The following is a 27,566-nucleotide window of genomic DNA, read 5'->3' as shown; positions in this document are numbered from 1 at the left end:
GTCATCATTCTCCTAAGTCTCTCTAGTGGTGCCCCTGATATCACTCCCTCTCTCATTCACTCACGCATTCACTCACTCATTCATTCATTCACTCACTCATTCTTTCAAAAACCATGCAGTAACCATGCACAGTGCTCCAGGTACTGTTCTAGATTCAGGAGGTCCAGTAATGAACAAAATCCCCCACACTCATGTAGCTCACATTCACATTTGGGAGACAGAAAAGCAATATATGTCAGTAAAAATACGATATATTAGAAAGCGATCAACGATACAGAAAAAATGTTGGGCAGGGAATACAAATTGTGAGGCAGAGGGTGGCATTCTGGAGGCAGGAGGGAGAGAAGGTCTCACTGAGAGGTAGACTGGGAGTAAAGACCTGAAGGAGGTGAGGGGTGGGCCCTCTGTGGTCTGGTTTATGTTTGATGGGCAGTGGGCGTCCCAGCAAGAAACCACACAGCCAGTGCCCAGGAATAAGCATGTAGGCTATTTGAGGAATGACAAGAGGAGGCCAGTGTGGCTGTAGAAAAGGGAATCAGGGCAGAGGGGGAGGTGAAGACATTCTATACTAGATTTAAGTCACATCAAGAAAGTCATAAATTTAACAGAAGAAAGAACTTTCTGGGCATTAAGATTATAAAACAGCAACACCTGTTACCCAGAGAGATTTTGCATCCTACTTTAGGATTTATAAGAAAGAAGTAAAATCTGTTATTTTTCCTATCATTCTGTGATATTTTATGAAGTTCTGTTTGGATCGACTCAAGGGCTTTCCGGGCTGTTTTGGGCCAGTTGATTCTGTTGGTCACACTGTGTGGTTCTTTTCAGGAGTGCAGGGCGAGCGGCAGGCTTGATGGACACCAGCTGTACCTCTGGTGGGAAGAGAGCCTTCAGATGGTAGGTGGCTTTCGGGTCATCTCAGAGCCAGTGTCAACACGCCCGACTGCCTGGCCGCCTGCTCTCCAGGCTCACCATCCTCACTCAGTGTGCTGCCTCCCATGGCACCCAGAGCCTTCAGGCACTTTGATCCCTCTGACCCATCCACCCCAGAGCCTTCCTGTCATCTGGAAGTCTACTTCCTCCTCGGTGCCCAAGACCTGCTGGGGGGTGGAGGTGGGGCAGGCGGGCCAGCTTAGCCACTCATATCCCCACTTGGCTCCTATAACTTGGCTCCTATAACAATGGCCACACCTGACCTTCCCTCCCTGTGCACATGATCCTGCAGGCATGACTTGCTCTAAGGTGGCTCATCCTTGACTCTCGGGTCATAGTAAGAGACCTTGCTGGACCCCAGGTTGCCTTGGCAATAAGAACAAAAATAAAAAATGAGTCTGTCCAAATGAAGAGACTGAGTTTCTTAACACACTGTATGTATGTTTCTTGGTAGATCTTTGAGTGAGAAGAGTAATGTTAGGACATCAGGGATGGGATCGAGCCTGGCTATGGGGACACCAAGCCCAGCCCTGTTGTGAGGCCAGTTCTGATTTCTGGTGAATGCACGGTGGGTGCTGCGGTGAAGCACATGCCAGTCTTACGCTTTCGGGAGCAGGCACCGGCCAGAGCTTCGTTCTTGCTCCTCCATCTTCCTCCTGTGGTCTCCTCTGACTGGCCCCCACTCTGTTTCTCCTTCCTCTGAGAGCTCCTAGAATTTCCTTGAAGAGCTCTCATCATAGGAGCCAAATGGGGATATGAGCTCTAGTCTGTCTATACAGGCACCTGTCATGAGCCGATTATAATCCTTATTTCACTGCAGGACAAATTGAAGGCCAGGTTCCGTGGCCCAACCCAGACCAGGTGGAGATGGGATGACATCCAGGACCCTGACCCACATCCAGCCAGAAGACTCAAGTGTGGCCTTTTCTGTCCTGATGACCTTGGTGTTTCTGAGAGGACACATGTTGATTCGAAGAAGGCTCCTGGCAGCCCCTCAGGAAGATGTGCACTGGGCGAAACAGGGTGACAAGTTCCTCAGCAAGCTCTGGGAAAGGTGCTGTCCCCGCAGGAGGGCAATGGCTCTGTGTGCCCAGGGGACCATGTGTGTGAGTGCATGGGCAGAGGGAGAACCACATACTGCCAAAGCCGATGCTTGGGTTCCAGTCCCAACCCCAACAGCAATTGTGTTGGTGATTCCGGTAACTCCTGATGATCCATGAGTTGTATTTGTGTGAATGAGTTCACCTTGGGGAGCAAGTGGCAAGATGACAAATTATGCAGAGGGCTGTCTCCAAGACTCACACAGAAGCCTGGGTAGACAAAGGAAATGTGATGGGGATGCTTGGTGAGCTCTCCTGTGATGAGTTATGTGGGGTCTGGAGGGGAAAGAGGTTGTGACACAAATGAGACAAGAATTTGGGGTAGGACTATGGGGAAACAATGAACAATTGTCCCAGCCTCCCAGCTTGGTCAAGGGTCTAGTGAATGACTGTGAGCCATTCAGAGGTCATAATACGGATGGTTATAGGACATAACTAAAGAGTTGAGTTGGGATAGTAGGAAGAAAGCCCCAAAGCAGTTTCCAAGGCTCAAGGAAAGGAGGCTGGTGCTGCTGCTGAGTCATTGTTTGGGTCTTTATTTGAAGCTACAGGAATAAAACAAACCAAAGAAACACAAGAAAGAACCCACATGGCCTCTGGAAGAGGAAGTCAATGGGAAGATGATTTCAAAGGGATACTGTGGTGTGAATCCTGAGCCAGAGAATAAGAGAAGCTGCCGCCTGACAGAGGCAGGCAGTGAGACCCAGTGTCACTTACTCTAAACCCCAGGGCTGTGCTGCTGTAATTCAAGGGGCTGGAACCAAACCCTGGGTCTAAGCCTCTGATCACAGAGAAACAGCTTCTTATTGACAATCTAGACGCCCCACCCATGGTTTTTGGGGAAGTGAGAAGGTTCCGCTGGGATAGTGAACCTTGAAATTTCTGCTTATTTCTTCAGGAATGAGAAGGAGGAAGTGAAACACCCTGTAGACCTGTGCTGAGACAGGAAACATGCTCCAGTTTGGGGAGACGGAAGATGGCAGCGGTATAGGCAGACGCGTCCCAGGTCATGTCCCGGAGCAAATGGAGTGAGCAGCTGAAACTAGTAACATCCACCCCGAATTGGCGAAATTGCTCAGCTGGTGAGACGGTTTGCAGCCGGGAAGAGCAGAACTCCCCTGGAAAGGGAAAAAAACCAGGGATTTGGGCAGGAAAGTTTGCCAGACCTCTGAGCCCAGAGAGTCGGAGGGAGACCGTGTGGCAGACAGCCGCGTCCCTTGGGACAGGCACAGCCCCTGACAGGGGAAAGGAGAACCGTGGGATTCCTGGCGCCGCTGGGGGAATTTAGAGCTGGGTTCTGTGATCACAGAGGACTGAGCCTAAAGGGGGCAGCCTGAAGAGCTGACCAGACCATGCAGTCCCAGTAAGAGAAGAAGCTTACAGAAACCAAGCCTTTCCCGTTTCCGCGGCCAGAGTTTGTTTGTTTGTTTTCACTGAATCCTGTTCATGGGACATTTCGGATACAGACACTCACCTGTGCTGAAGAGAGGGAGAGGGTGCAGAGGAGTGGAATCTGGGGAGAGACTGAGGAGAGAAGGGGGGCCTGGAGAGGTGGCAGCGAATTGAGTGCTGAGACACCCCTGAGCCCAGGACTGGGGCAGCCATTCTCGCCGGAAAGTGAGACTCCTCCCCCCAGCCCCCAGGAAAGGAGCACAGCCACACCCAGATTCCACCCTGTAGGAGATCAAGGATTAAAATAACCTGATCAGTCCCTGGGAGTTAACAGGGTCTGGCCTATAGAGGGATTTTCAATCCCAGCAACAACACAGCGCAGGTAACTAACTATTACGCAGTCAGCTCTGGGCAGTGAACTTCCACTGGACAGAGGCCCTATAGCCTCAGAGGCCAACCCCAGAACACTGCCACCCAGAGGCTGACCCACAAACTGACTCTTTGCTAAACACAAAATAAGGCAGTCTGGGAAATAAATGCGGCCTGCTTTAAAATAAGGACTGTGGTTTACAACACAGAGGAACAGTGTATCACAGGGAAACTCAACACTCTCCTGAATACCTGGCAGGTGTAAGGCGAGCCACACTGAAGAATAGAAGAACCGAAGGACCTTCACTACTGCAATTTTTTTTTTTTCACCTTTTAACTAAGAAACCAATTTTTTTCTTTTTTTTTTCTTTTCTTCTTTTTTTTTTCTTTTCTTTCTTCTTTTTTCCATCACCTGATTTTACCCTTTTTATTACTACCTTCTTATTTTTAACCAGTATTATTACTGCTACCATTTTACCATTTTTTTAAAAGTGCCATTTTATTTTCTCTTTATTTTATTTTGGGATTAGTGTTCTCCATTCTATTTTCATCGTTATATTATTGGTTGTTTCTAATTTGCATTCATCTCCAGGGAGCTGTTGCTGGAATTTGTTGGGATTAATGGCTGTTCTATAGGAGTATTCTCCTCATATAAAAAAGTCTCTTCCCCTCTTCCACTTCATTCTCTCTTTTCGCTCTTTTTTTTTTCTCTTTTCTTTTCTTTTCTTTTCTTGCTTTTATTCTCCCCCCTCCTTTTTCCCAATTTCATTTTTGCACTCCTTTTTTTGGTCCCTACTTTTCTTTTCTTTTTTCTCTTTTCTCTTTTTCTCTTCCTTCTTCCTTATCCCCTAATTCTCTTAATTCAGGTGGTCACCTTTATTTGGGGTTATTAATATCGTGAATATATTTGTGTATAGTGCCTGGTACGTGGTGCCTTGTTGTGTTGTATTTTGTGCCTTTAAATCAACGCAGCAGATCCAAGCAACAGCAACCTCCTGAGCACCACACCCTCTGCTGAGGAACAGCAGCTGTACATGCTCCAGTTTGGACTGAGGAAATGTAAGTGTGAATGTAAGATCGGCTTTGAGAGAGATGAACTGGGCTCCTACTGTGTGCTTTCCAGTGGCAGGCATGACTGCAGAGCACAGCAGACAGGCAATGCTGCAGAGTTTATGTTGAAGGGCACAGTCATGCTCTCTGTCCTCAGGACAATGGGAGACCTTTGTAAGAAGGACACATAAAAATGGTTTTGAACATGGCACATGTGGAGAGAAAATAACAGCTGTCATTCCTTTTATTAAAAAAAAGGGGGGGGGGCCCTAGCTGATTCAGCTCAGTGGATAGAGTGTCAGCCTGTGGACTGAAGAGTCCCAGGTTCGATTGTGGTCAAGGCACATGCCTGGGTTGTGGGCTTGATCCTCAGTGCAGGGCGTGCAGGAGGCAGGTGATCCATGATTCTCTCTCATCATTGATGTTTCTATCTCTCCCTCCCTCTTATTTCCTCTCTGAAGTCAATAAAAAATCTACACTAATAAAAGAGAAAAATGGTAATTGGCGTACGACGCTACCCTTTTCATTGACTAATCAGGGCTATATGCAAATTAACTGCCAACTAAGATTGGCAGTTAACTGCCAAAAAGATGGCGGTTAATTTGCATATGTAGGCACAATGCAGGAAGGCAAAAGGGAAAGCAGAAAGAAGCCCCCTGCCACTGATAGTGATCGGAAACCCAGGGGGGAGCTAAGAGCTGGGGGGCAGGGCAAAGGCGGCCCCAGGGCCGCCTTTGCCCTGCCCCCCAGCCATGATTGGAGAATCAGGTGCCTTTTCCGCCCTGGCCAGTGATAGCAGGAAGTCGGGGTGGAGCCAGCGATGGGAGCTGGGCACGGTCGAAGCTGGCAGTCCCAGGAGCTAGGGGTCCCTTGCCTGGGCCTAAAGCGAAGCCCACGATCGTGGGGCTGCTGCCACTGCAGGTCCCCGCTGCCCGGGCCGGACGCCTAGGCCAGAGGCGTTAGGCCTGGGCAGGGGCGGAGCCTGCAACCACGGGGAGCTGGGGGTCCCCTGCCCAGGCCTGGCACCTCTGCCGGAGGCCTCAGGCCTGGTCAAGGGGCCTATCCGGTGATTGGTGATCGGAGGGTGATGAGGGTCAACTCCTCTGGCCGAGGCATCAGACCTGGGTGGGGGGCTGGGGGTCCCCTGCCCAGGCCTGATGCCTGGGCCAGAGGCATCAGGCCTGGGTGGGGGGCGAAGCCGGGGATTGGGGGGATATGATGGTCCCCTTGCCCAGGCCTGAAGCCTGGGTCAGAGGCGTCAGGCTTGGGCGGGGGTGGAGCAAGCTATCAGAGGGAGATGGGGGTCCCCTGCCCAGGCATGATCCCTGGGCCAGAGGCCTCAGGCCTGGGCGGGGGCCAGAGCCAGTGATCGGGGGGAGATTGGGGTCCCCTGTCCAAGCCTGACACCTCTGGCAGAGGCGTCAGGCCTGGGCAAGGGGCCGATCAGGTGATCAGAGGGTGATGGGGGTCTACGCCTCTGGCCGAGGCATCAGGCCTGGGCAAGGGGCCGATCCTGCGATTGGAGGGTGATGGGGGTCAACGCCTAAGGGCTCCCAGTATGTGAGAGGGGGCAGGCTGGGCTGAGGGACACTCCCCCCCCCCCACACACACACCCAGTGCACGAATTTCGTGCACCGGGCCCCTAGTATATTTTAAAAAAGGACAATCTAGTACAGAAAAAAAGTAAATTTATGATATTGTTAATAATGGCATTTGGATGAAATATTTTCTGATCCCTTGAGTATTTTAGAACAAACTTTTCTTTTATCCATAGCAGATAATCATCCTTGCAAACTCAACAGTGCCTTCCTCATCTAGCATTTGGAGGAGGGTAAGAAATGCAAAGGCAGGCCTACTTCTGGTCGCTTATAGGATGCCTGATTTCAGTAGGCTTCTTTTTTCCTATTTATGTATGCCTTAACTATGTCATGAGGGCAATTTAAATGCAATTCTCATTTTATTGGTTTTATCTGAAAATCTGTAAGTCTTATGAACTGGCTCATTCTGGTAATTTTCTAATTCATAAATGGTTTTAAAATTGTATTTAACATTCTTTTAAAATTTTTTTCATTTTAATGTGATAAGAACACATCACAGGATGTCTGTCCCCTTAACAATTTTTAAGTGTAGCGTACAAGACTGTTGACTGTGGGCTCAACCTTGCAAGGTCTCTAGTAACTCCTCACTTCCCCTCCCTCCAGCCCCTGGTAACCAGCATTCAATGTTATTTCTTAGAAAATTGTCTGTTTCCTTCCCAGGATTTCCATAGCCTTTAGACTGACTGTCCTTCCTCTGACTTTCATGTCAAACATTCTCTAGCAGCTTTGGTGTCTGTGTATTTTTCCTCCTCAGTCTGGAATGTCAATCCAAGTGTGATCCTCACATTATTCAACTTCCAAAGCATCAACTTTTCCCTTCTACCATAAACATTTCTTTACTTTTCCAATTTGTTTTGTATGTATGTTTCTTTGTTTTTATCTTAACCTGCTGTGGTTTTATTTCACCTTGCTTTCTCCTTATTATTCACTGGCTTCTAGTGAGTAGATGCTGTTTTTTTTTGTTTTGTTTTGTTTTCAATGTGAGACAATTGTCTTCTGCTTGCTGCAGTGGATCTTCTTCAGAGCTCAGCTGTTTTGCTCAGTTTTCTCAATGACATTTCTTTATCTTTATTGTTTCAATATTTTTTTCTCATACACTCCAGTACTGATTTTGAGTTCTGTCTCTGTTGAAAATCATGAATTCGTTCCACAGATATTACAAGCACTTATTGTACGACAAGTACTGTTCTGGCAGCTAAAGATTCAGCAAAGAACCAAACACACAAAAACCCTGTCTGCACAGAGCTAACATTCTGTGGGATAAATAAACAAGTGGAAAGAGTGAGTGACTTTTGTCACCAATTATTTGAGAATAGCAGAACCTTATCTGAGGGCCACCTAGGTGGCAGTGTGGGAGTCCCAGCCCAGTTCTACCTGTGTCTGAGCACTCATTTAGTAAAACAGAGAGACTGAAATTGGAAGTGAAAACCCTAGAACATGTTGGGCAGCAGAAGTCCAGTCTTGAGGTCTTCCCAGCAGACCCTAACAGAAAGTGGGCCAAGACCTTTGCCTCCTGGGCCACAGAATGCCGTGTGGTTTTGGAGCCTGGAGTCTCCAGTGCCTTTGTGTCCATGTCTATTAGAAGAAAACAGCATCTTCTTTCAGGAGCCTGGACTGGGCTCCCGGTCACCACACCATCCCCAGGAGCTGACTCATGACTGTGAAGCCACAGCCTGTGTGGCCTTGGGTTCAAAGACTTGGAGAAATGGCTGATGTGCAAATTAATACACAGACAAAAAATATAAATTTGGAAATTATGGGGGAAGCCAGTTGTGACCTTGGTACAAGGGACCAAGTTCCACGGAGTCTCGAGTCTCCGTTCCCACATGCTTTTATTTACTGGAATACACAATTGCCTTTTAGAAATGCAAACAGACATATCAAAAGTGATATTTGGTAAACACTAAGATTATCAGGTTGGGGGAGTTTGCTTTAGGCCATTGAGTCATCAGCAGTAGGTAATAAAATGCAGATATTCATCCCTGTGAATATCAAAAAACCCCATTCAGCCTTCTAACCAGACTTCTCTTGCATTTATATTAATTACTGTTGATCTTGGTTCCTAGCAATGTACCATATGCCCCTTATGGCAAACATGGTGCTTAGATTTCCAGGTACCACACTTATAGCCCCCAAGCAATTTCCTGAAGCAACTCTCTGTTTCTCTTACCCAGATAAGGAAACCAAGAGGAAAATCAATGGACAATTTGATGCTTGGTTTTTAATAAATGCGAGTTCTCTTCTTAGGCCCTAAAGTCATAGCTTGGTAAGAGTGGGGCAGTAAGGAGGCCTCTTTCCTTGTAATCTTTTATAGTAATTGTGTGTCGCATCTGTAATAAAGTATGGAATATGGGTACCAACTAGCTGGATAGAGTTTTACTTGCCAAGGAGTTCCCAGGTGCTTGGCTATTACTATTAAATGTCTGTGAGTCAAGTGACATCCTAAAGCAAGAAAGTCATGAAAATACATGATTAACACATATGAAGGAAAGGGGTTTTTGTGGAGACCAAATATGTGTAGACAAAGAACATGGCACTGGAATCAAAAGCCCCTGCTACAAGGTAGAGTTGTAGGCTACCTGTAACCTCCTTCCCTGTGCTTCCATTTCTGAACTATTAGAACTGGAACAATGAAAACCCACCTGTCAGATTATGGAATTGCTGAAGAGAGACAAAACTTGTGGAATTTAATTTTCAATTATAAAAAAATGCACAAAAACAAGGTATTAGGATTCATTGATTCTATAAAATAACAAATAAAGATTTTTCTATTTGATCATCATCATTTAACTGCTAAGTCATTGCCTCATATATCCCACAAGGCCAAATAAAAAGTTCTGAAATATCATGGAAATACACACCATTTTTTATTCCACAGTAAAGTTTTATTACAATGGTCTTTTTTCAATAGGAATCTTTCTGACAGTTAATTATATGTCAATTTCATTATTGCTTATTATTAATGACTAGAGGCCCAGTGCACAAAAATTTGTGCACTCGGGGGGGTCCCTCAGCCCGGCCTATGCCCTCTTGCAGTCTGAGACTCCTTGGAGGATGTCCACCTGCTGGCTTAGGCCCACTCCCTGGGGGATCAGGCCCAAGCTGGCAGTCAGACATCTCTCTGGCAGCCCGGCAGCCCTCGGGGGATGTCCACTTGCCAGCAGGGAGCAGACCTAAGCTGCAGTCAGACATCCTTAGTGCTGCTGAGGAGGCAGGAGAGGCTCCCACCATCACCACTGTGCTGGAAGCCATCAGCATGGCTTGTGGCTGAGCAGAGCTCCCCCTGTGGGAGCGCACTGACCACCAGGGGGCAGCTCCTGCATTGAGCGTTTGCCCCCTGGTGGTCAGTGTGTGTCATAGTGACCAGTCATTCCCAGTCATTCTGCAGTTAGGGTCAATTTGAATATTACACTTTTATTATATAGAATAGAGGCCTGGTGCATGGGTGGGGGACAACTGGTTTGCCCTGAAGGGTGTCCTGGATCAGGGTGGGGGTCCCCCTGGGGTGCCTGGCCAGCCTGGGTGAGGGGCTGATGGCTGTTTGCAGGCTGGCCAAGCCCCCCAGTGGGGACCCTCACCCCATGGGGGTTTGGCCAGCCTAGGTGAGGGACTAATGGCTGTTTTCAGACTGCCCAGACCCCCTTCAGGGTGGGGGTCCACACTGGGGTGTCTGGCCAGCCTGGGTGGGGGGCTGAGGGCCATTTTCAGGCTTCCCACACCTGCTTCAGGGTGGGGGTCTCCACTGGGGTGCCTGGCCAGCCTGGGTGAGGAGCTGATGACTGTTTTCAGACTGACCAAGCCCCCTGGCTACCGAAGCTCCCAGCCTTTCCTTTTTTTGTTTTTTTTTGTTTTTTATTCGCTCCAGCTCTGTGGCCATGGTGACTGGAAGCAGGTATCTGGGGTTTATTTACCTTCTATAGTTGAAACTTTGTTGCCTTGAGAGGAGGCCGCAGCAGGCGGGAAGCTTGGCTTCCTCCATCATTGGGACAACCAAGCCTCCTGCTTGCTCCAGCTCCATGGCTGCCGGCTGCCATCTTGGTTGGATTAATTTGCATATAGTCACTCTTATTGGCTGGTGGGCATGGCTTGGGGTGTAGCAAAGGTATGGTCAATTTGCATGTTTGTCTATTATTAGGTAAGGTACACTGTATAGATAGAATCAAAGAGCTGCATAACTTTCAGACTCTAAGAGACCTACAATCACAACACTTTACTCTGTAATAGAAGAATCCACCACCCAGAGAGATGAAGAATCTGGCCAAAGAGGCTGTCACATTTATAAGACTTTAGAGGCTATTGTACTGGTTTTGATACATTCTTCATTTTAAAAGATCAGTGAAATTTTTTTTTTACTTTGAAAATGTGGCCGACACCCAGTCCTTTTCTCTTTATGGGTTTTTAATTAATTATCTCAGGGAGGCATTTGCCCCAAGTCCAGTAAGAACCATGTCTTGCCTTCCCCCTATTGACATAACGTTGAAGGTTAAAGGGTTTTATCTTGGGTTTCACAGATACAATCTGCAGGTGTTGTATTGGGCATGGTGGTGGGTAGTTTGTGCCTGTCCAGTGTGTCCACATGGCATTACCGCTCATTGCATTAGAAACCCCTGTAGCTGTTCAAAGGCTGGTTCCTAAAACTGGAATGAACCATTCTGGCGAGTCACTTTCTTTAAAAGGAGGGAAATTGTAACAGCACAATTGTTCACAGCTCCCTTCTGTTCTGCTATTATGTGATTTCAAAAATCCTCGAGGTTTTCTCTTTTCTTTGTAATAACATACACATAATACAAACATTTGCTACTTCAAAGTGTGCAATTCAGGGGCATTTACCTACATTCACAATGTTGGGCAACTACCATCACTGCCTCGTTCCAGAACATTTTATCACCCAGTGAGCTCGCACTCCCCAATCCCCTTCCTCCAAGCCCTTGGCAATCACAGATCTGCTGCCCATCCAGTGGATTTGCTGGTTCTGCACATTTCATAGAAATCGGGTCACACAACATGTGGCCTTTCCTGTCCACCTTACTTTGCTCAACAGAGTGTTTTCAAGGTTCATTCCCGTGAGAGCATGTATCAGTCCTTCATCTCCTATTATTGTTGAATGACACCCCAGTGTATGATCGCATCACCGTTTGTTGATCCATTCATCAGCTGATGGACATTCGGATTCTTCCACTTTTTGGCTATTGTGAATAGTAGTGCTGTGGACATTCACATACAAGTTGTTATTTGAATATCTGCTGTTATTGTATATGTAGATATAGTTATTACCTAGCTTATGTGATAACTATGTTTGACTTACTAAGGAGCCACCAAGCTTTTCTATAGTGGCTGCACTGTTTCCATCCCCAGCAGCAATGGATGAGGGTGCCCTTTTCTCCACATCCTTGCTAATACTTGCTGTTTTCCATTTCATAGTTGTCTTCTCATGTCCGTCCAGTACACGGGAAGTGGGACCTCTTTGTGGTTTCAATTGCATTTCCCTAAGGACTATCGATGTCGAGCATGTTTGTTGGCTGTCTGTATTTCTTCTTTGAGGAAATGTCTACTCAAGTCCTTTGCCCATTTGATTTTTCAATTGGGTTGTTTGTCTAATAATTGTTGAACGGAATCAAAATTTTCTTTTTTTTTTTTAAATATATTTTATTGATTTTTTACAGAGAGGAGGGGAGAGAGATAGAGAGTTAGAAACATCGATGAGAGAGAAATATCGATCAGCTGCCTCCTGCACATCTCCCACTGGGGATGTGCCCGCAACCCAGGTACATGCCCTTGACCGGAATCGAACCCTGGACCTTTCGGTCCGCAGGCCGACGCTCTATCCACTGAGCCAAACCGGTTTCGGCCAAAATTTTCTTTTAATATACATGAATGTTTTTACAACTGTCAAATGTTTGCAAGCCTAAGTGTATCTTTTATCTCTCCTTGTTTCATCTTCTTTTATGTGAAGATCATGCCCACCAGAATAATTTTCTTCTGTATTGGAACAAACTGAGCCTTGGTTCCTTTCAACCCACAATTTCATGAACGTGTGAACCTAAGATCAGATTAATGGGCTTAGTCAGGGAGCTTGACTTTCTAGCTTGTCTTCCTGGGATTGGCACGCCCGAGTCTCCAGAACTATTCATGAAATTCTTCCTTAGACATTGCCTTCCAGGTCTGTGATTGGGAAACAAATTCATGTATGGAATTTATGGATGATAAATCCTAACAGTATTCATTTATTTCTCCCCCAAATGAGCTGACTCCAACATAGCTCAGCATTTCCAAACTATACAGAAAACAATTTCCCAACTATCATTTCACAACATTTGAGCTGTGGCTTCACTGCTAGGGAAAAAAAAAAAAAACTCCTCAATCTTTTCAAAATCAGTATAAATAGTGAGAATGAATGCAAAGCATAAAGCCTACTTTTCATTATCTCATCCACTAAGGTACCCTTCTAAAATGACCCATATACTTGGATAGATAGGTTGCAGTATTTTTACCAAACAATAGTTCTTGTTTCTCATAGCTTGCTATGCCTTCTCCATCCGCAAGGAGCATGAAGAATTATAATTATAATCCCAAGGGGCAAAGCGAACTGCTTATAACCTTTTTACAGTGGGAGGTTCCAGAGATGTGTGAGAACAAATGTTGGTTAAGAAAAGAACTTCAGCCCTAGCTTGTTTGGCTCAGTGGATAGAGTGTTGGCCTAGGGACTGAGGTGACCCTGTTTCTATTCCCAGTCAGGACACAGGCTCGGGTTGCGGGCTTGATCTCCAGTAGGGGCCGTGCAGGAGGCAGCCAATCAGTGATTCTCTCTCATTGTTGATGATTCTATCTCCCTCTCCCTTCCTCTCTGAAATCAATAAAAATATATTTAAAAAAGAAAAGAACTTCAAATAATAAACAGATTTATTAATTGGAGGTTTATTCCTCTCTGAAGTAGAAGACAATCAATCGATATGTCTCTTCTCTCTGTGTATCTCTCCCCTGCCTTCACTCTCTCTAAAAATCAATGGAGAAATACCCTCGTGAGGGTTAACAAAAAACAAAAAAAGAAGAAGCCTTTGTCCAATGAGAGAAGAATCTACCCTCTTCCCCAGAACAGACAATTTCTTGATTTTTCACATACAGATTTGGTTTACCACATTTAAAAAATAATAGTGTATGTTGTATTGGGCTTTCCCCCCCTTTCTTAAGCTAGAGAATGTTTGGGCTTAAGGAGGTAGAAGGGGGTAGAAGGAGAATCCCATGGTGGGATTCTGCCCCCACTTCTGTGGGGGGTGCCAGGGCCCCCTTACTCTGCTGTGACTCACGTCTGTTCGGTCAGTGGTTGTGCTGGACGAGGCTCCATAGATGGCCTTGAGCCTGTGCCTCTGAGCATGTGGGCCTGTCTGTCGGGAGTGTGTCTGAGAGCATCTGGTGTCCACCTTCTGGAGGCAGTCAAGCTGTCTGCATGTTTGTGACCTGTCACGGAACCCAGAACCGGGGGCTACGACCTAGCTCCAGGCTGCAGGCTCCTTTCCCACGTCACCTGTTCACTCAGGGCTGGTCAGCCCCCTCCTCTGAGCACAGATAGCCTGTCTATTTGTAGGCAGAAGAGCGTCCTGAACCCTCTGCCCACAGCCGTACTCAGTGGACCAGGTAAATGTACTCAGGGCTGACGTGTGGCCCAAACCCTATAAGGGCCGTCTGAGCCCCGCTGCTCTCCACTCCTCTGCACAGTCATCCATTCGCAGGAGGGCTGGGCACGCGAGGAGTTCGGCCTCATGAAGGTCCTCTTTCTTCTCGCTGTTCTCCACTGCCTGGTCCTGATGAACTCAGGTAACCCTGTTGGACCAGGGAGGAGGCTGGGGGAGGCCGAGAAGGCCGGGGAGGCTGCAGAACTCACGGACATGTCCCCACAGGGCTGTGTGTCTGCACGGGGTTAGTGTGCAGGTACCCGCCCCCCGCCCCCCGCCCCCCGCCCCCTTCTCCCCTCCTCCCCAGGGCTCAGCTCTGGGCTATTTTTCATCTCCCCTGTGAAGAGTGTTTTAAAGACAGATGTGAAATCAAGATCCTGCCAAAGGCACAGGGCACTCTGCTCTGGGACAGCCAGGAAGCGGGCACTGCAGGGTGAGGCCTTTAGAAGGCAAGGGCAGGTGTTCCTGGCAGAGCAGGAAGGACGGGACCCCCAGGGACAGCTCCTCACTCTCCGGGGAGAGAAAACCTTCTGACTCACGTTCTGCTGTGTGATGGACAATTACGGGCATGGTAGTTAGTCACATGGGGCCCATTTGACAGATGGGAAAGCGGAGGCAGGGACGGTGAAATGAAAGGTCCATGGAGAAATACTTCGTTACTGTAACAGTAAGACCAGAATCCATTCTCCAGGTCACTAGGCTCTGGACCCCCCACCTTCATTAGACATGGGCTGTTTGCTCACCTCACTGTCCTCCCCAAACCTGAATGGAGCTGACTGAGGCAGGACCCCAGCCGTGCCTCCTTGTGGCCAAGACACATGCGAGGTTTCTAATCATGCCAGACCTACACTGCGTGGGAGTTGGGGTGGGAGGGTGGGGTGGTGTCTCTTTAGTTTAGGTGTGTGTCTTTTTAGTCATGACAGTTGGCATTTGCAGGCCTGACATAAGACCTTTTTTTAATCCTCTCATTCCAAATGGCAAATGGTTTTTATTATTTTTGAGGTAAAATTGACCTATAACATTATATTGGTTTCAGGTGTATAATGCAATGATTTGTTATTTGTGTATATTGTGAAATATTTATCGGACATGTCTCATTAAAATCCATTGCTTCACACAGCTACGATTTTTTTTTCTTGTGACAAATATGAAATGTTTTCCTAATGGGGACATAAGGTGCTTGTGCCTGACCTACACACGCACAAGTAAGGGTGAGGAGAGTGGTTTTATTTTCTGCCTTTCATTATAGGATATAAAAATGAAAATTGGGCCACAAACTGAGGGTCAGAACTATTTCCAAGTTTCCTGGTGACTGAGACCCACCCTCCATTCTTCCACTCCGGTCACCCAAACTGCCTTTGCCCTCCCTAATGTGTTAGCTCACATCGTACCCAGGGAGGTTGGAACCAGTCAGGCCCTAATAATCTGGAATAAAATGGACAAGTCCAGGCGGCACTTTGAGGTACAGCTTATTGTTCCTGTTTTAAAGCTGGGAAACTGGAGCTCAGGAAGCCTGGAACTTGTTCTGAGAAAGTCAACGCTGTGAGAATACAGTCACCACCTGGAGTTGGGCTGTGGGCTGGGCTCCGCCTTCATTCTCTGTGTGAAGGAAATATCAGCTCTCTTCTATCGTGTCCACAGGCGATATCCCACCTGGAATTCGAAATATTATCTGCATGATGCAACACGGAACCTGCAGACTCTTTTTCTGCCACGGTGGTGAGAGGAAGGGGGAGATCTGCTCCGACCCTTGGAACAGGTGCTGCATATCCACTGTAGAGGAAGAGAGGAACAATAAACCGGAGAAAAGTGACAAAGCTGACATGGAAGCTTCTGGAAGGCAGCCAGGACCTTCAAGTCCCCCAAGAGCTTAGAAAGATGCATGGCTTACATAGGTGCTCAATAAACCTTTGCTGAATAAGTCCAGCACCCACGGTGGAGGTCTGATAAAAGAATTTTCCTAAAAGTTTTCTCACTTTGTCTTTGTCAGTGCTTTTTCAGAGTCTCAGAATTTGGGCCCTGGCCAGTGTGGCTCAGTGGATAAAGCGTCCGCCTGTGGCCTGAAGGATCTTGGGTGTGATTCTGGTCAAGGGCATGCACCTTGGTTGTAGGCTCCTCCCAGGCCCTGGAAGGGGGCATGCAGGAGGCAACCAATCGATGTGTCTCTCTCACATTGGTGTTTCTCTCTGTCTCTCCCTCTCCCTTCTACTCTCTCTAAAAATCAATGAAAAAAATATTCTCAGGTGAGAATTAAAAAGAAGTCTCAGAACTTTGTAATATTCTACTCCCTTTCTCTGTTTCAGAGGGTGTCTCCTACCTACCCACAGATGGGGGTGAACTTGAAACCAAGGTCTAAACCATCTTATCTTCACAGGGACAGAATTACAGCCAACCCACCTGCTTCTTGTCCACTTGAGTGACCACATCAAACCCAACATCAGCTCATCCTATGTGCTCCCAGATCACAGGGAACACTGTGCCCTTCCCCTGGCCCTTCCAGCAATAACCCCAGGAGGTCTCAGGTTCCTAGGACTGTACTGTTTTCACAGGTTTACTCTTAGTAACCTCCCTTGGTTAACCCAACAATCTATTGTAGCAGGGAAGTCAGGAGGTTAAGTGTATTGCCCGGGCTAGCCATTCCTAAGTGGGATTCTCAGCATACCTGCTGGCCAAGGGCTTGTTGTTCTAGTTGCCTCTTAGCAACATACTTCTTGGCAATTGAAGCAAGGTGGGGTGCCTGCTAATAGGATCCCTGGAGCTTTATTTGTTTTTTTAATCATTTTATTACATTGATGGGGTAGCCTCGGTAATAGGATCATATAAGTTTCAGTGTTACAGGATCTGTAGATTGCACCATGTGCTTACCACCCAAAGTCCAATCTTCTCCCATCACCATATATTAGACCCCATGCACTCCCACGCCCTTCCCTCTGGCAGCCACCACCACACTGCTGTTTGTGTCCACGAGTTTGCTTTGTACCCCACACATGAGTGAAATCGTGTGGCACTTCCCCCACACATACTGCCTTGAGCGTTCCACCCTCCCCTTTGCTTTCCTCTGGATGCCGCTCAAGCTGCCCTTCATAGCTTATCTCTGAGCCAGTCGGTCCCAGGGCAGTGAATAATGACAGGTCAGACACATAAAAGATAATAAAATCAGACGTGCTGATGTACAAGATCAGGTACCCAGCTTTTCTAGACTAACAGCTCAACAAGACGACCTGTTCCAATGTTTCTGTCCACTGCCCGAACCAGTTGTCCATGAATCAGCTGAGCTTGCCTCCAGAGTCCCTGGAAAGCAGACTTCTGTTGCCTGTCTCCAAGCCCAAGTCCAGTGAATGTTGGGGTAATGCCTAGGCCTCTCCCAGACTCATCACACTCACTCCTAGCTTTATTTCCTCAATCTCTCAGACAAACCCACTGGCTTTGCAGCGGAGCCCTTCCTATCCACGGGCAGCCCCGGAGAGCCCTCTGCCCCCCTCTCAGAGGGCAGGGGCCACTCCAGATCTGCCATATTCCTGCATGTGGACCAGGTGAATGTTAGGTCCCCAGGAAACACACATCTCAGGCTTCAGGACATCCAAGGGGTCTGGGCTGCCTGTCACTGCTTGAGCCAATTCAGCAGTGACAGAGCTGAGTCACATATGAGTGTTCATTCCAATCCTGCCTGAAGCATGGGAGAGCAGCAGGTCACCCACAAAATTTGTTCTGCCCCCCACCATAAGCCAGTAGCTTACATTGGGGAGAAGGACAAAGGTTACATGGGAAAGTAGGAAGAAGGGCAAATGGGCAGTTTACAGGTAATGCGGGCTGGAGATTTGCAATGGCCTGTGAGTGTGCAAAGGCTGGGGGTCTTCAAAGGCTAGTGATATGTAAAGAGCTAGGGTCTTCAGTGGGCTGGAAGCTCTGGTTTCTGGAACAGGTTGTTAATCTTTCCATGCTAACAGGCAGCTCCCTGGTGGGGAGGATGGGCTGCACTTCCAGGTGAGCTCCCAGGTCCCATCCCAGGCAGGTTAGAATGAACCTTCTTTAGTCAGAACAACACAATCACAGTTAACAGAGCAGGGTTACAATTTCTTTTTTAAAAATATATTTTATTGATTTTTTACAGAGAGGACGGGAGAGGGATAGAGAGTTAGAAACATTGATGAGAGAAAAACATCGATCAGCCGCCTCCTGCACACCTTCCACTAGGGATGTGCCCAAAACCAAGGTACATGCCCTTGACCAGAATCGAACCTGGGAGTTTTCAGTCTGTAGGCCGACGCTCCATCCACTGAGCCAAACCGGTCAGGGTGGATTACTATTTCTTACAATTAGCTGGTCCCCAATATTCTATTCCTGCCCTATCAGGTGGGCACACACAGGCTCTGCTTAGAGCACCGCCACTCCACCTCTACCCCCAAGTAAAACTCAACAAAGCCTGGGGGGACAGGCCAGGCCCAGATGCTGGAAAGTGGGTTGCAGTCCCTGTCTTACGCTGAGAAGGTGCCATTGGCAACCAGTTTCTTCTCTTGGCCTAATTTTCCTCCAAAACAAAACGAGTCAGCTGGTCCAGGCACTGGGACCCTCACAATTCTTCAGGCTGTAGAGCAGGCTCAACACTACAGCAGCGGTCCTAGGGGTGGGGGGCTCCATCAGGGAGGTGAGGAGAAGAAACCAGTGGATCTTCTGTCCCTGGAGGGTCGGGTGACAGACAGCCTGCTGGGCCCTAGGCAGAGCCCAGGACCCGCCAGCAGGGGATTTGCACTCGGCCTCCTCTGCACTGTTTACCTTTCCTGATAGAAACAGAAACATTTTCTCGTGAAAATGGGGCCTGATGGGGCCTTCCTGGTGACAGTGTCGGGCCCTCTGGCAGGAGTGCCGGTATACCCTTGTCAGAGGTGGCAGGGAAGAGGTGCCCCAGCACTGGCTGGGGCTTCGGGAGGCAAAGGTGCTGGGCAGGGAATTAAGGCCAGGTGCGGGAGGGGTGCCAGGTGTCCTCAGCAGCTGCACTAGAGTCAATCCGACCCTTTACTTCATCCTGTGAAAATGTGTCCCAAATACCTGGATGCCAGTGTTTGCACTGCCTCTCTGAAATACGAAATAAGTCCCTTCATCTCCACAGCATCCTTCCCCCTTTTTAAAGCATTGAGTTGAATGTGGTCCTAAGATGCCCTGGTGTGGCTCTAAAAGAGCAGGAAGCCCCAAATGATGACCATTTTTCAAAGCGAGAAACTATCTTGGCCACAAGCAGTTTGTCGATCCCTACAATGGCCAACAGAGGGCGCGCTGCCTCTGGCCGGTTTTGATAATGGCTTGTTGCTAAAGAAAGAAAAAGGGGAAAGGGTTGAGAAGTACAGATTGGCAGTTACAGAATAGTCACAGGGACGCAAAGTACAGCACAGGGAATATAGTCAGTACTATTGCAATAACTAGGTGGGTACTACACTTATGGGGGTGTCACTTTGGAAGTTATATAAATGTCTAACCACTATTCTGTACACCTGAAATTAATATAATATTGTATGTCAAGTGTAGTTAAAAAAAAAAAATTAGGCAGCCCATGTGGCTCACTGGTTGACCTATGATCCAGGATGTCAGGCTTTGATTCCCAGTCAGGGCACAGGCTCAGGTTGCAGGCTCCATCCCCAGTGTGGGGCGTGCAGGAGGCAGCTGATTGATTATTCTCTCTCATCATTGATGTTTCTATCTCTCTCCCCCTCTCCCTTCCTCTCTGAAATCAATTAAATATATAAAACAAAAACATTAAAAATGAGGAGAGCAGCAGCTGGAAATATAAGTCAGGTTAAGCCTGACTTCCCAGCATGCCTAGCTTGCCTTTCTTGGCACGAGTTAGACTGGAATGCCTCATTGGTCTCTTCCCAGCTCCGAGTTCCATTGCAGGTATGTGGACTGCAGGGGTCAGGCTGCCATTAAAGCATCTCTGTGCACCTCTTCTTATCTGGGAGAGGGGCCAGGCCAGGCCAGCGAAGCATAATGGACAGTGAGGTCCAAGCCCACCCCTGCCCCTTGTGGAGTTCAGATGCCCCAGGGCCCAGTGCTGAGCACTCTCAAGTGTGGGGAGGAAGCTCAAGGCAGTAGAAATAACTGGCTCAGAGGAGGACCCACAGGTGCCGCCCAGATCTGCCACTCATTGTGCCCCACGGCCACCTCCCCCGGGGATTCTACAGGGACTGGGACAGGATCACCAGCAGGCAAGCAAGTAGAAAGCAAGAGCTGTGTTCCCTGCATCCCGACCTGGGACCCTGAGCCTGTTCCCCATGGGGACCTACCTGCCTGTCATCCCTCTGAGACACTACCCTGTGTGGGGTTTCAGGTGGGTGCTAGACCTGTGAGGGTATCACTGTGTACGTTATATCCCCTCCAGCTTGTGGTGGGAGAAGGTGCAGGCAGACAGGGGACTTTGCCTCTGATCCTAGTGGAAGTGGCCCGGGGTCATGCACCCTCTCTGACCCAGGAGGGGCTGGCCATTCTGGGAGTGGTCCGGGACCCAGGCAGCCAGTAGGGGCAGGGGCAGGGACCAGACTGTGTCCAACAGGGTCCAGTGGTGAATGCCGGGCAGGTCTGCATCCTTCCCACAGTGACTCATCCAGAGGCAAGTATAATTATCCCCACTGTGCCTCCAGGAACTTCCTCTTCTGAGCTGACTCAGGGAGTAACCAGGAATGAATGACAGGCATTCCCTCCTTACACCTCAAGGGGCTCGGACGCCCCTCCACTCAGAACCCTCACCTGCTTCCTTCACAGCCCAGAGCCTGTCTCATGTGCAACGCTTTTTCTTGAATATTTAGCTCTGTGTCTACTGCATGGCTGTGGAGGGAAAAAGGGAGGAGAGAGAAGGAGGGAGGGAGGGAGATAGAGATGGAGAAAAGAAGGAAGAAAGGGAGGAAGAAATGAAATGAAGGAAGTTGAGAGCACGCCCAGTGGGTGGCACTTGGCAGGGCCCTGGCATTGCTCCACCTGAGCAGATGACAGCCAAGAATCACGGTGACTCAGGAAACTGAATGCTCAGGCGTGGTGCTGGGCGTGGTGCGGTCCCCAACAAACACGGCCAAAGGAACTGAAAAAGCCACAGTTTCACTCGACTGCTGTCCTGGCGCAGCCACAGGGGGAGCCCAGAGGAGCACAGCTGGTGGCCAGCCACCAGGCCAGGCTTATGTCTCGCCAGGTGAGCGGCCTCCCTCCTGGGAAATTGCCTTCCTCCAATCCAGTGGTTCTCAGTGCCACCCTGGCAGCTCTTAGGATCATGTATAATGCCCGAGGCTCCCCCTGCGGGGAGGGGTCTGACAGACTTGGGATGGATCTGGGTAGTTTGTAGAGCTACCTCAGTGAAGCAGGGCCAGTTGAGGCAAGTTTGAAATTTGTGTTCAAGGTTAGAAAACAAAAAAAGGAAGAAGGTTTGCACCAAAGAAATAAACAGATAAAGGTGTGAGATGAAGGGTGTGTCACTAACTATATGGGGACTTCCATCAGGCCATGAAATTTTAGTATCTCACCATTTGGTCAATTATACGTCGATCAAGCTGAGAGAAGTTTCCTGAAGCCTGACTCTGCGACATGCTTATAACAAAGCACAAAGAGTCCCACGGCACAAAATAAATGTTCTGTCATTGTCACTTAAATATGTATGTACGTATCTATATTACATAGGCTGTGTTGTTCACGAGGGCTAGTGCCTAGCAAGCAAAAGAATGAGAATAAAGATGCAAACAAAAGAGGTCAGCAGAAAAAAGTGTGTGTACCGTGATTGTAAGGGAGGGGGTCGGAAAGAAGGAAATGGAAGGAAAAAAAATGAACAGGAAAGAGCAAAGGACAGAGAATCAAGGATTAACCGGGGCTGTGTCTGAGGGTAAGTTCCATCATGCGTGAGGGCAGTGAGGTCCTGCAGGTGGTGGAAAAGGGGAAGTGTTTCCAGGCTCTCAAATCAGGAACAGAGGGATCAGATGGTCTCTGTATGTGCTGAAGTGAATCCTGTGTGTGTGTGTGTGTGTGTGTGTGTGTGTGTGTGTGTGTGTGTCAGTGTGTGTGTGTGCGAGTGCGTTGAGGGGGGCGGGGGGGGGGGCTGTGAGTGCATAGGGGAGCAACCAGGGGCCTCTGGGTGAGTGGCAGAGAGAGAGGAGAACATAGGCCCCAAGGGAAACAGATGTGCCTCGTGCCCAGCTCTGCGCTGGGTCCTCCGAGGTCCATGGGGAAGTTAGGACACAGAGAGTCTTTCTCAAAGAGCCCAAGTCCTGCACTCAAGATGTGACCAGAAGGTAGGAGAGTACCTTGGCTCTGTTTTCAGGAAGATCTGAAAACAAGATGAAGTATAATTTAAGCAGCTCCCTAAAGTCCATGTTAGCCAGGCATCCATCATGCAAGTGAGAGAGGTCAGGGAAAGGTGGACGGGCCTTGAGATCTGTGGAAAAGCGTGAGTGACCCGGTGTTCCCATGTAGGAACACGGGCCCTCTTGGCTAAACCTTCCATTTTTTCTGAAGCAGCCACAGATATGGATTTTTATGCAAAATCTTTTAAATGTTGGCAATTAATATCAAAAGTTGGGGCTACATTCCACTCATAAGTTTCCAATCCATGTCTGTGGTTAGATGCAAGAACCAGTTTGACTCATGTAATGAACTATGGGGATTAGGCTGTCCTAACCTCAGACACCATGATTCCTGTCCCTTTGCAGGCACAGAGGGTCCGTTGCTAACCTATATTCACATGGTCCATTTGTCACCCACTGGTGACAAGTGCACAAGTTGCAAATCCCTTGAAGAATGTTGTTTGTACTACACCTTATTACAGCAGTTACCCATTGCGGCATAACAGATGACCCCAACACCTATTGGCTGAAAACAACACTGAAGACCTGACCGTTTCTGTGACTGTGGATGCCATGCCTGACTCAGGTTGCTTCTGGATAAAGGCGCTCATGAAGTTGCAGTCATGCTGTTGGCCAGGCCTGGGACCCACGTCTCTAGTCACTCACGTGGTTGGTGCAGAAGTCAGTCCCTCGCTGGCCGTTGGAATGAGGGTCTCGGTCCAGTGTTAGCTATTGGCTCTCCCACAGGCACTGCAGTCTTTCAAACCTGTTGCTTTGCACACTCCTCCACTCTTCTCATGTTCAATCATATCAACTTTAAATTTTTTTCAATTATACTTGACATTCATATATTATTTATGTTTTATATTATACTAGTAGCCTGGGGCACAAAATTCATGCACTGGTGTGGTTGGGGGGAAAGGGGCCCCTCAGTCTGGCCTTCACCCTCTCCAATCTGAGACCCCTCAGGGAATGTCCAACTACCTATTTGTGCCCACACTTTTAACAGATAACAGCTCCATTGTTGTTTCTTTCTTATGCTTAAAATCATTGGAATTAGTAGGTATTCAAAGTGTGTATACATTTGGAGGAGACACCCTGTATATCTCTAGTCAGTGGTGAAAGAAACCAACAGCAGATTTGGAACCCCCAGACAGGGAACCTCGCTCAGTCCCCACATGTCTCCCCACTTCACTTTCCACCTTCGTGGGCAGCAGGAGAATCAACGTTTTCTCTCATTAATTTGGAAAAGCACGTCCTGCCACTCGCTGCCAGGCAGGAGTGCGCTAGGCCCCAAGCAAGCGAGGCTCAGTCAGGGCAGCCTTCACTCATGGGTGCTGGCACCCAAAGTGCACATTCCTTCTCTACAGTCGCCCCGACTATCCCACTGTTTCACTGAGAGGACGAATTCCTCTCCGCCTCTGGGTTCTTGATCTTGAACGCTGACCAAAGGCACCTCAATGAGGGCCGCCCGCCCACCAGGTGTGTCTGTCTGTGCCTGCTCCTGCCTCAGCACCTGCATTAACCCCCCAGAGGTGATCTTGTACCTGCACTGGCCTCTGTGGGAACAGGGCATCACCACTCCGCCTTCTCACTGTCATCTCACAGGCACCCACCCTCAGCACCCAGAACACCCAGACACTCTCCAAAGGACGTGAGAGCATCAGAGGGGATGTGTGCACATCCTGTGGGGGTGTTAGGCATGCCGGGTTGATGGAAGTGCGGTGGAGAGGAGGGGGGAACTTGTGCACGCCTTGGTTTGCAACTGTTGCAGGCGCGGGAGGGTGACAGTGTGCTGGGGGATGTTCGCATGCCAGGGGGGATGTGCACACCGGAGGCCTCTGGATTTGCAGATCCGCAAACCCCCATGGTGCGGCCAGGAGGACGTCAGTCTGGCCCACCATGGTGGCTGTCCCTGCGATCCTGCACCTTCTGGGCCAGGAGGAAGATCTTGCACAGCCACTCCTGGGTGCTGATGGCCTGCAGGCACTACTTCAGCTCAGCCTTCAGGCTCCGCTTGGTGCACTCAGAGCTGTCACCACCACCATACGGGGAGTACAGGCCACCCTCCGCCGGCCTGCCTCCCCTGTCCAGACGCTCTCTGCGCTGCTACCTGCCCAGAGTCACTGGGGCTGGGCAGAAGCCAGGCGTCCTGCCCTGCCCAACCCCAGCTGGTCCGCCCCTGTGCGAGCTGCCACCCCACCGGGAAGGGTCACGGATCCAGATCCCGGGACTGCGGACAGTCTCAAGCACTGCCCCCCGCCTGGCAGGGTCATGGATCCGGGGCCCAGGACCGCAGACAGCCTCAAGTACTGCCCCCCACCCGGCAGGGTCACAGACCAGTGTCTTGGTCCCATGGACAGCCTTAAGCACTGCCTCCCACCTGGCAGGGTCACAGATCCGGGTCCCGGGACCATGGACAACCTCAAGTGCTGCCCTCTGCCCGGCAGGGTCACAGATCCATGTCTTGGTCCCGTGGACAGCCTCAAGCACTGCCCCCCACCTGGCAGGGTCACAGATCCGGGTCCCGGGACCACGGACAGCCTCAAGTGCTGCCCCCCACCCACCAGGACATGGATCTGGGTCCCAGACCACCGACAGCCTCAAGCACTGGCCCCCCACCCGGCAGGGTCACAGATCCGGTCCCAGACCACAGACAGCCTTGCCCGTTGCCGCCTCCTTCAGTATACAAATTAGCCACCATCTTGTTGCTTCAGTGTGGGTCCCCACTGGGGTGCCTGGCCAGTCTGGGTGAGGGGATGATGCTTGTTTTCTGGCTGGCGGGCAACTGAGGCTCCGAACCTCTCCTTTTTTTCTTTTTTGTTAATTCTGGGATTTATTTACCTTCTATGGCTGTCACTGGAGCTGAGAGCCGGCTTTAGCTCTGAGGCTTGGCTCCAGCTCTGAGACCTCTGCTGCTGAAAGCTGGGATCTGGGTTTGTTTGGGTTCTATAATTGAAACACTGTTGCAATCCTGCTGGCTGAAGCCCGGCTGGCTGAAAGCAGGTTTCTGGGGATGGTTTAGCTTCTATAATTGCAACATTGTTTCTTAGAGTGCAAGCTAAGAGGCTGGCAGTGGCAGGCGGGGAACCTTGGCTTCCTCTGTCACTGGAACAAGCAAGCCTCCTGTTCACTTCAGCTGCCTGGCTGCCGGCTGCCATCTTGGTTGGCAGTTAATTTGCATATATCCTGCTGATTAGCCAATGGGAAGGGTGTCGGGGTTATGGTCAATTTGCATGTTTCTCTTTTATTAGATAGGATTATTTTATATTAGTTTCAGGTGTACAACACTGTAATTTATATAACTTACAAGGTGATCCCCTCAGTAAGTCTCGTACCCACCTGAGAGCATACATAGTTGTTACAACATCGACTCTGTTCTCTGTGCTGTGTTTTACATCCCATGACTGTTCTATAACTGCCAATGTGCACTTCCCAATCCCTTCACCCTTTGCTCCCATCTCCTGACCCTTCTCCCCTCTGGCAACCCTCAGTTGTTCTCTGTGTCTATGAGTCTGTTTCTGTTTTGTTTGTTCATTATATTTTTCTTTAGATTCTACATGTAAGTGGAAGCATATGGCATTTGTCTTTCTCTGTCTGACTTATTCCACTGAGCATAGCATCCTCTAGATCCATCCATCTGATTGAAAATGGCGAGACTTCATTCTTTTTTCAATCATGTTGACCTTTAATTCTTTCTCCCAGGCTCCAGCCCCCAAGTCTGCCTCTTCATCCTGTTGTCACCGGAAACACAGCCTTTCCTTCAGCTCTCAGTCCCCTGGCCTTGAGCCTCACAGCCCTCTAATCCATCTTCTAATTCATCCCCATATCACCTTTGCTATGAGGGTTTGCTAAAATGTAAACTTGTTCTCTTGCTATAAATCCTTTGTTGACCATGCATTACCTGCTGCTGTCCTTTCTCTGCCTTAAGTCTGGGGTTAGTTCTCCTTTGTGATATTGTTTCCTAGTTTGAAAATATCTTCAGCTATTCAAAGGATGAATGCCATATAGGGTTGAGTATCTACTTTCTCATAACACAGACACAAATGGAAAGAAGGCATCTGTGAAAGGTGGTAAGAAATGCTCACCAACAGTGAGAGTGTATGGCATTCACCACAGAGTTTGGCAATAGCTCTGAGGGTGGAACGAATATATTCTGCATAAATGCAGCATAGGTAGCGATCACGTTCAACCCGGGTGATCAGGATCCTGAGGAGCTGGTGTTGGGCTGGGCTCTGTTGATTATGCAAACCAATGTGTAGGAAGTTGGCCAAATGTTGTGAGTGGTTGTATCTGAGCAATTAGGACAAGAGAAAAGTCAGTTTCCAGCCTCTGTTATCAAACAATTAGAGAGTGATGGTGATGTTTACAGAAAGGGGGAAGACTTTGATTACACTAAGGTGAGGTAAGGTGCTAGATATTATCAAGACGGTAATGATCTTCACATGGATGTAACTATCAGTCAGGATAATTGGACAAGTGTCCCAGACTAGTGATAGTAATAGAAGTCATCTGCATAGAGGCATGGATAACCCACATCCTAAGTGTTATGCATTGCAAAAAGAGGGCCAGGAGCACCAATGTGGTATGTAATTAAGGCCAGGGGGTGACCAAGCCTCTCTAAGTCTTAGTTTTCTCATCTGTGAAACCGAGACTCTTACAGCAACCTTATTGAATTACACATGAATCAAATGAAGTTAATGTATACTAATTGCTTAGAACAGTGCCTGGCACATAGTATATGCTCAACTAGTGTCAGCTCTCATGATCATGATCATGATCATCATCATCATCATCATCATCATCTGATCATGATCATTATTATTGCTATGATAATGTCAAATTCTTGAAAGTGCCCCCTTCCAAGCATGTGGAACCTCTTCTACCTATTGCAGGTGTTCGGAGTTTGCTTACAGAATCTGACAGGTGCACCAGGCTCCTGAGCCCACACTCCTGAACCAACACAGCACAGAAGGTGGGCCAAGCCCTATAACTGCACTCACCAGGCACAGCCAGGCACAACCAGGATCTCTTCAGCTCCCACTGCACCTACTGACCAATAACCCATTGACTAGGCTCCTTAACATTCAAGTCTAATCACTGATAAAACTGTAAAAAGCAGCCGGCCCACTCCACATTGACTCT

General features: G+C 48.7%; 1 protein-coding gene and 1 long non-coding RNA gene across 2 annotated transcripts; both read left to right on the top strand.

The window, feature by feature from the left end:
• The first annotated feature begins 14,199 nt into the window (after nucleotides 1–14,199).
• On the top strand, nucleotides 14,200–15,986 carry SPAG11B (sperm associated antigen 11B). Its single transcript, XM_036303901.1, has 2 exons — nucleotides 14,200–14,254; nucleotides 15,754–15,986. Exons 1-2 carry the CDS (start codon nucleotides 14,200–14,202, stop codon nucleotides 15,984–15,986), a joined length of 288 nt encoding a protein of 95 aa, XP_036159794.1.
• A 5,036-nt stretch (nucleotides 15,987–21,022) lies between these two features.
• On the top strand, nucleotides 21,023–23,262 carry LOC118653244. Its single transcript, XR_004966824.1, has 2 exons — nucleotides 21,023–21,283; nucleotides 22,788–23,262. It is a non-coding gene; the product is annotated as an uncharacterized LOC118653244 (long non-coding RNA).
• Nucleotides 23,263–27,566: the final 4,304 nt, after the last annotated feature.

Source organism: Myotis myotis, unplaced genomic scaffold (assembly GCF_014108235.1).
Source record: "Myotis myotis isolate mMyoMyo1 unplaced genomic scaffold, mMyoMyo1.p scaffold_m19_p_39, whole genome shotgun sequence".
In the NCBI taxonomy this organism is placed as follows: Eukaryota; Metazoa; Chordata; class Mammalia; order Chiroptera; family Vespertilionidae; genus Myotis; species Myotis myotis.
The sequence above is the reverse complement of the archived record's forward strand: the minus strand, read 5'-3'. Positions and strand labels throughout refer to the sequence as shown.

Coding starts and splice junctions, on each gene's coding strand:
- SPAG11B (XM_036303901.1), top strand. CDS start 14,200: ATGAAGGTCCTCTTTCTTCTCGCTGTTCTCCACTGCCTGGTCCTGATG. Junction 14,255..15,753: donor CCTGGTCCTGATGAACTCAG/GTAACCCTGTTG, acceptor TCGTGTCCACAG/GCGATATCCCACCTGGAATT.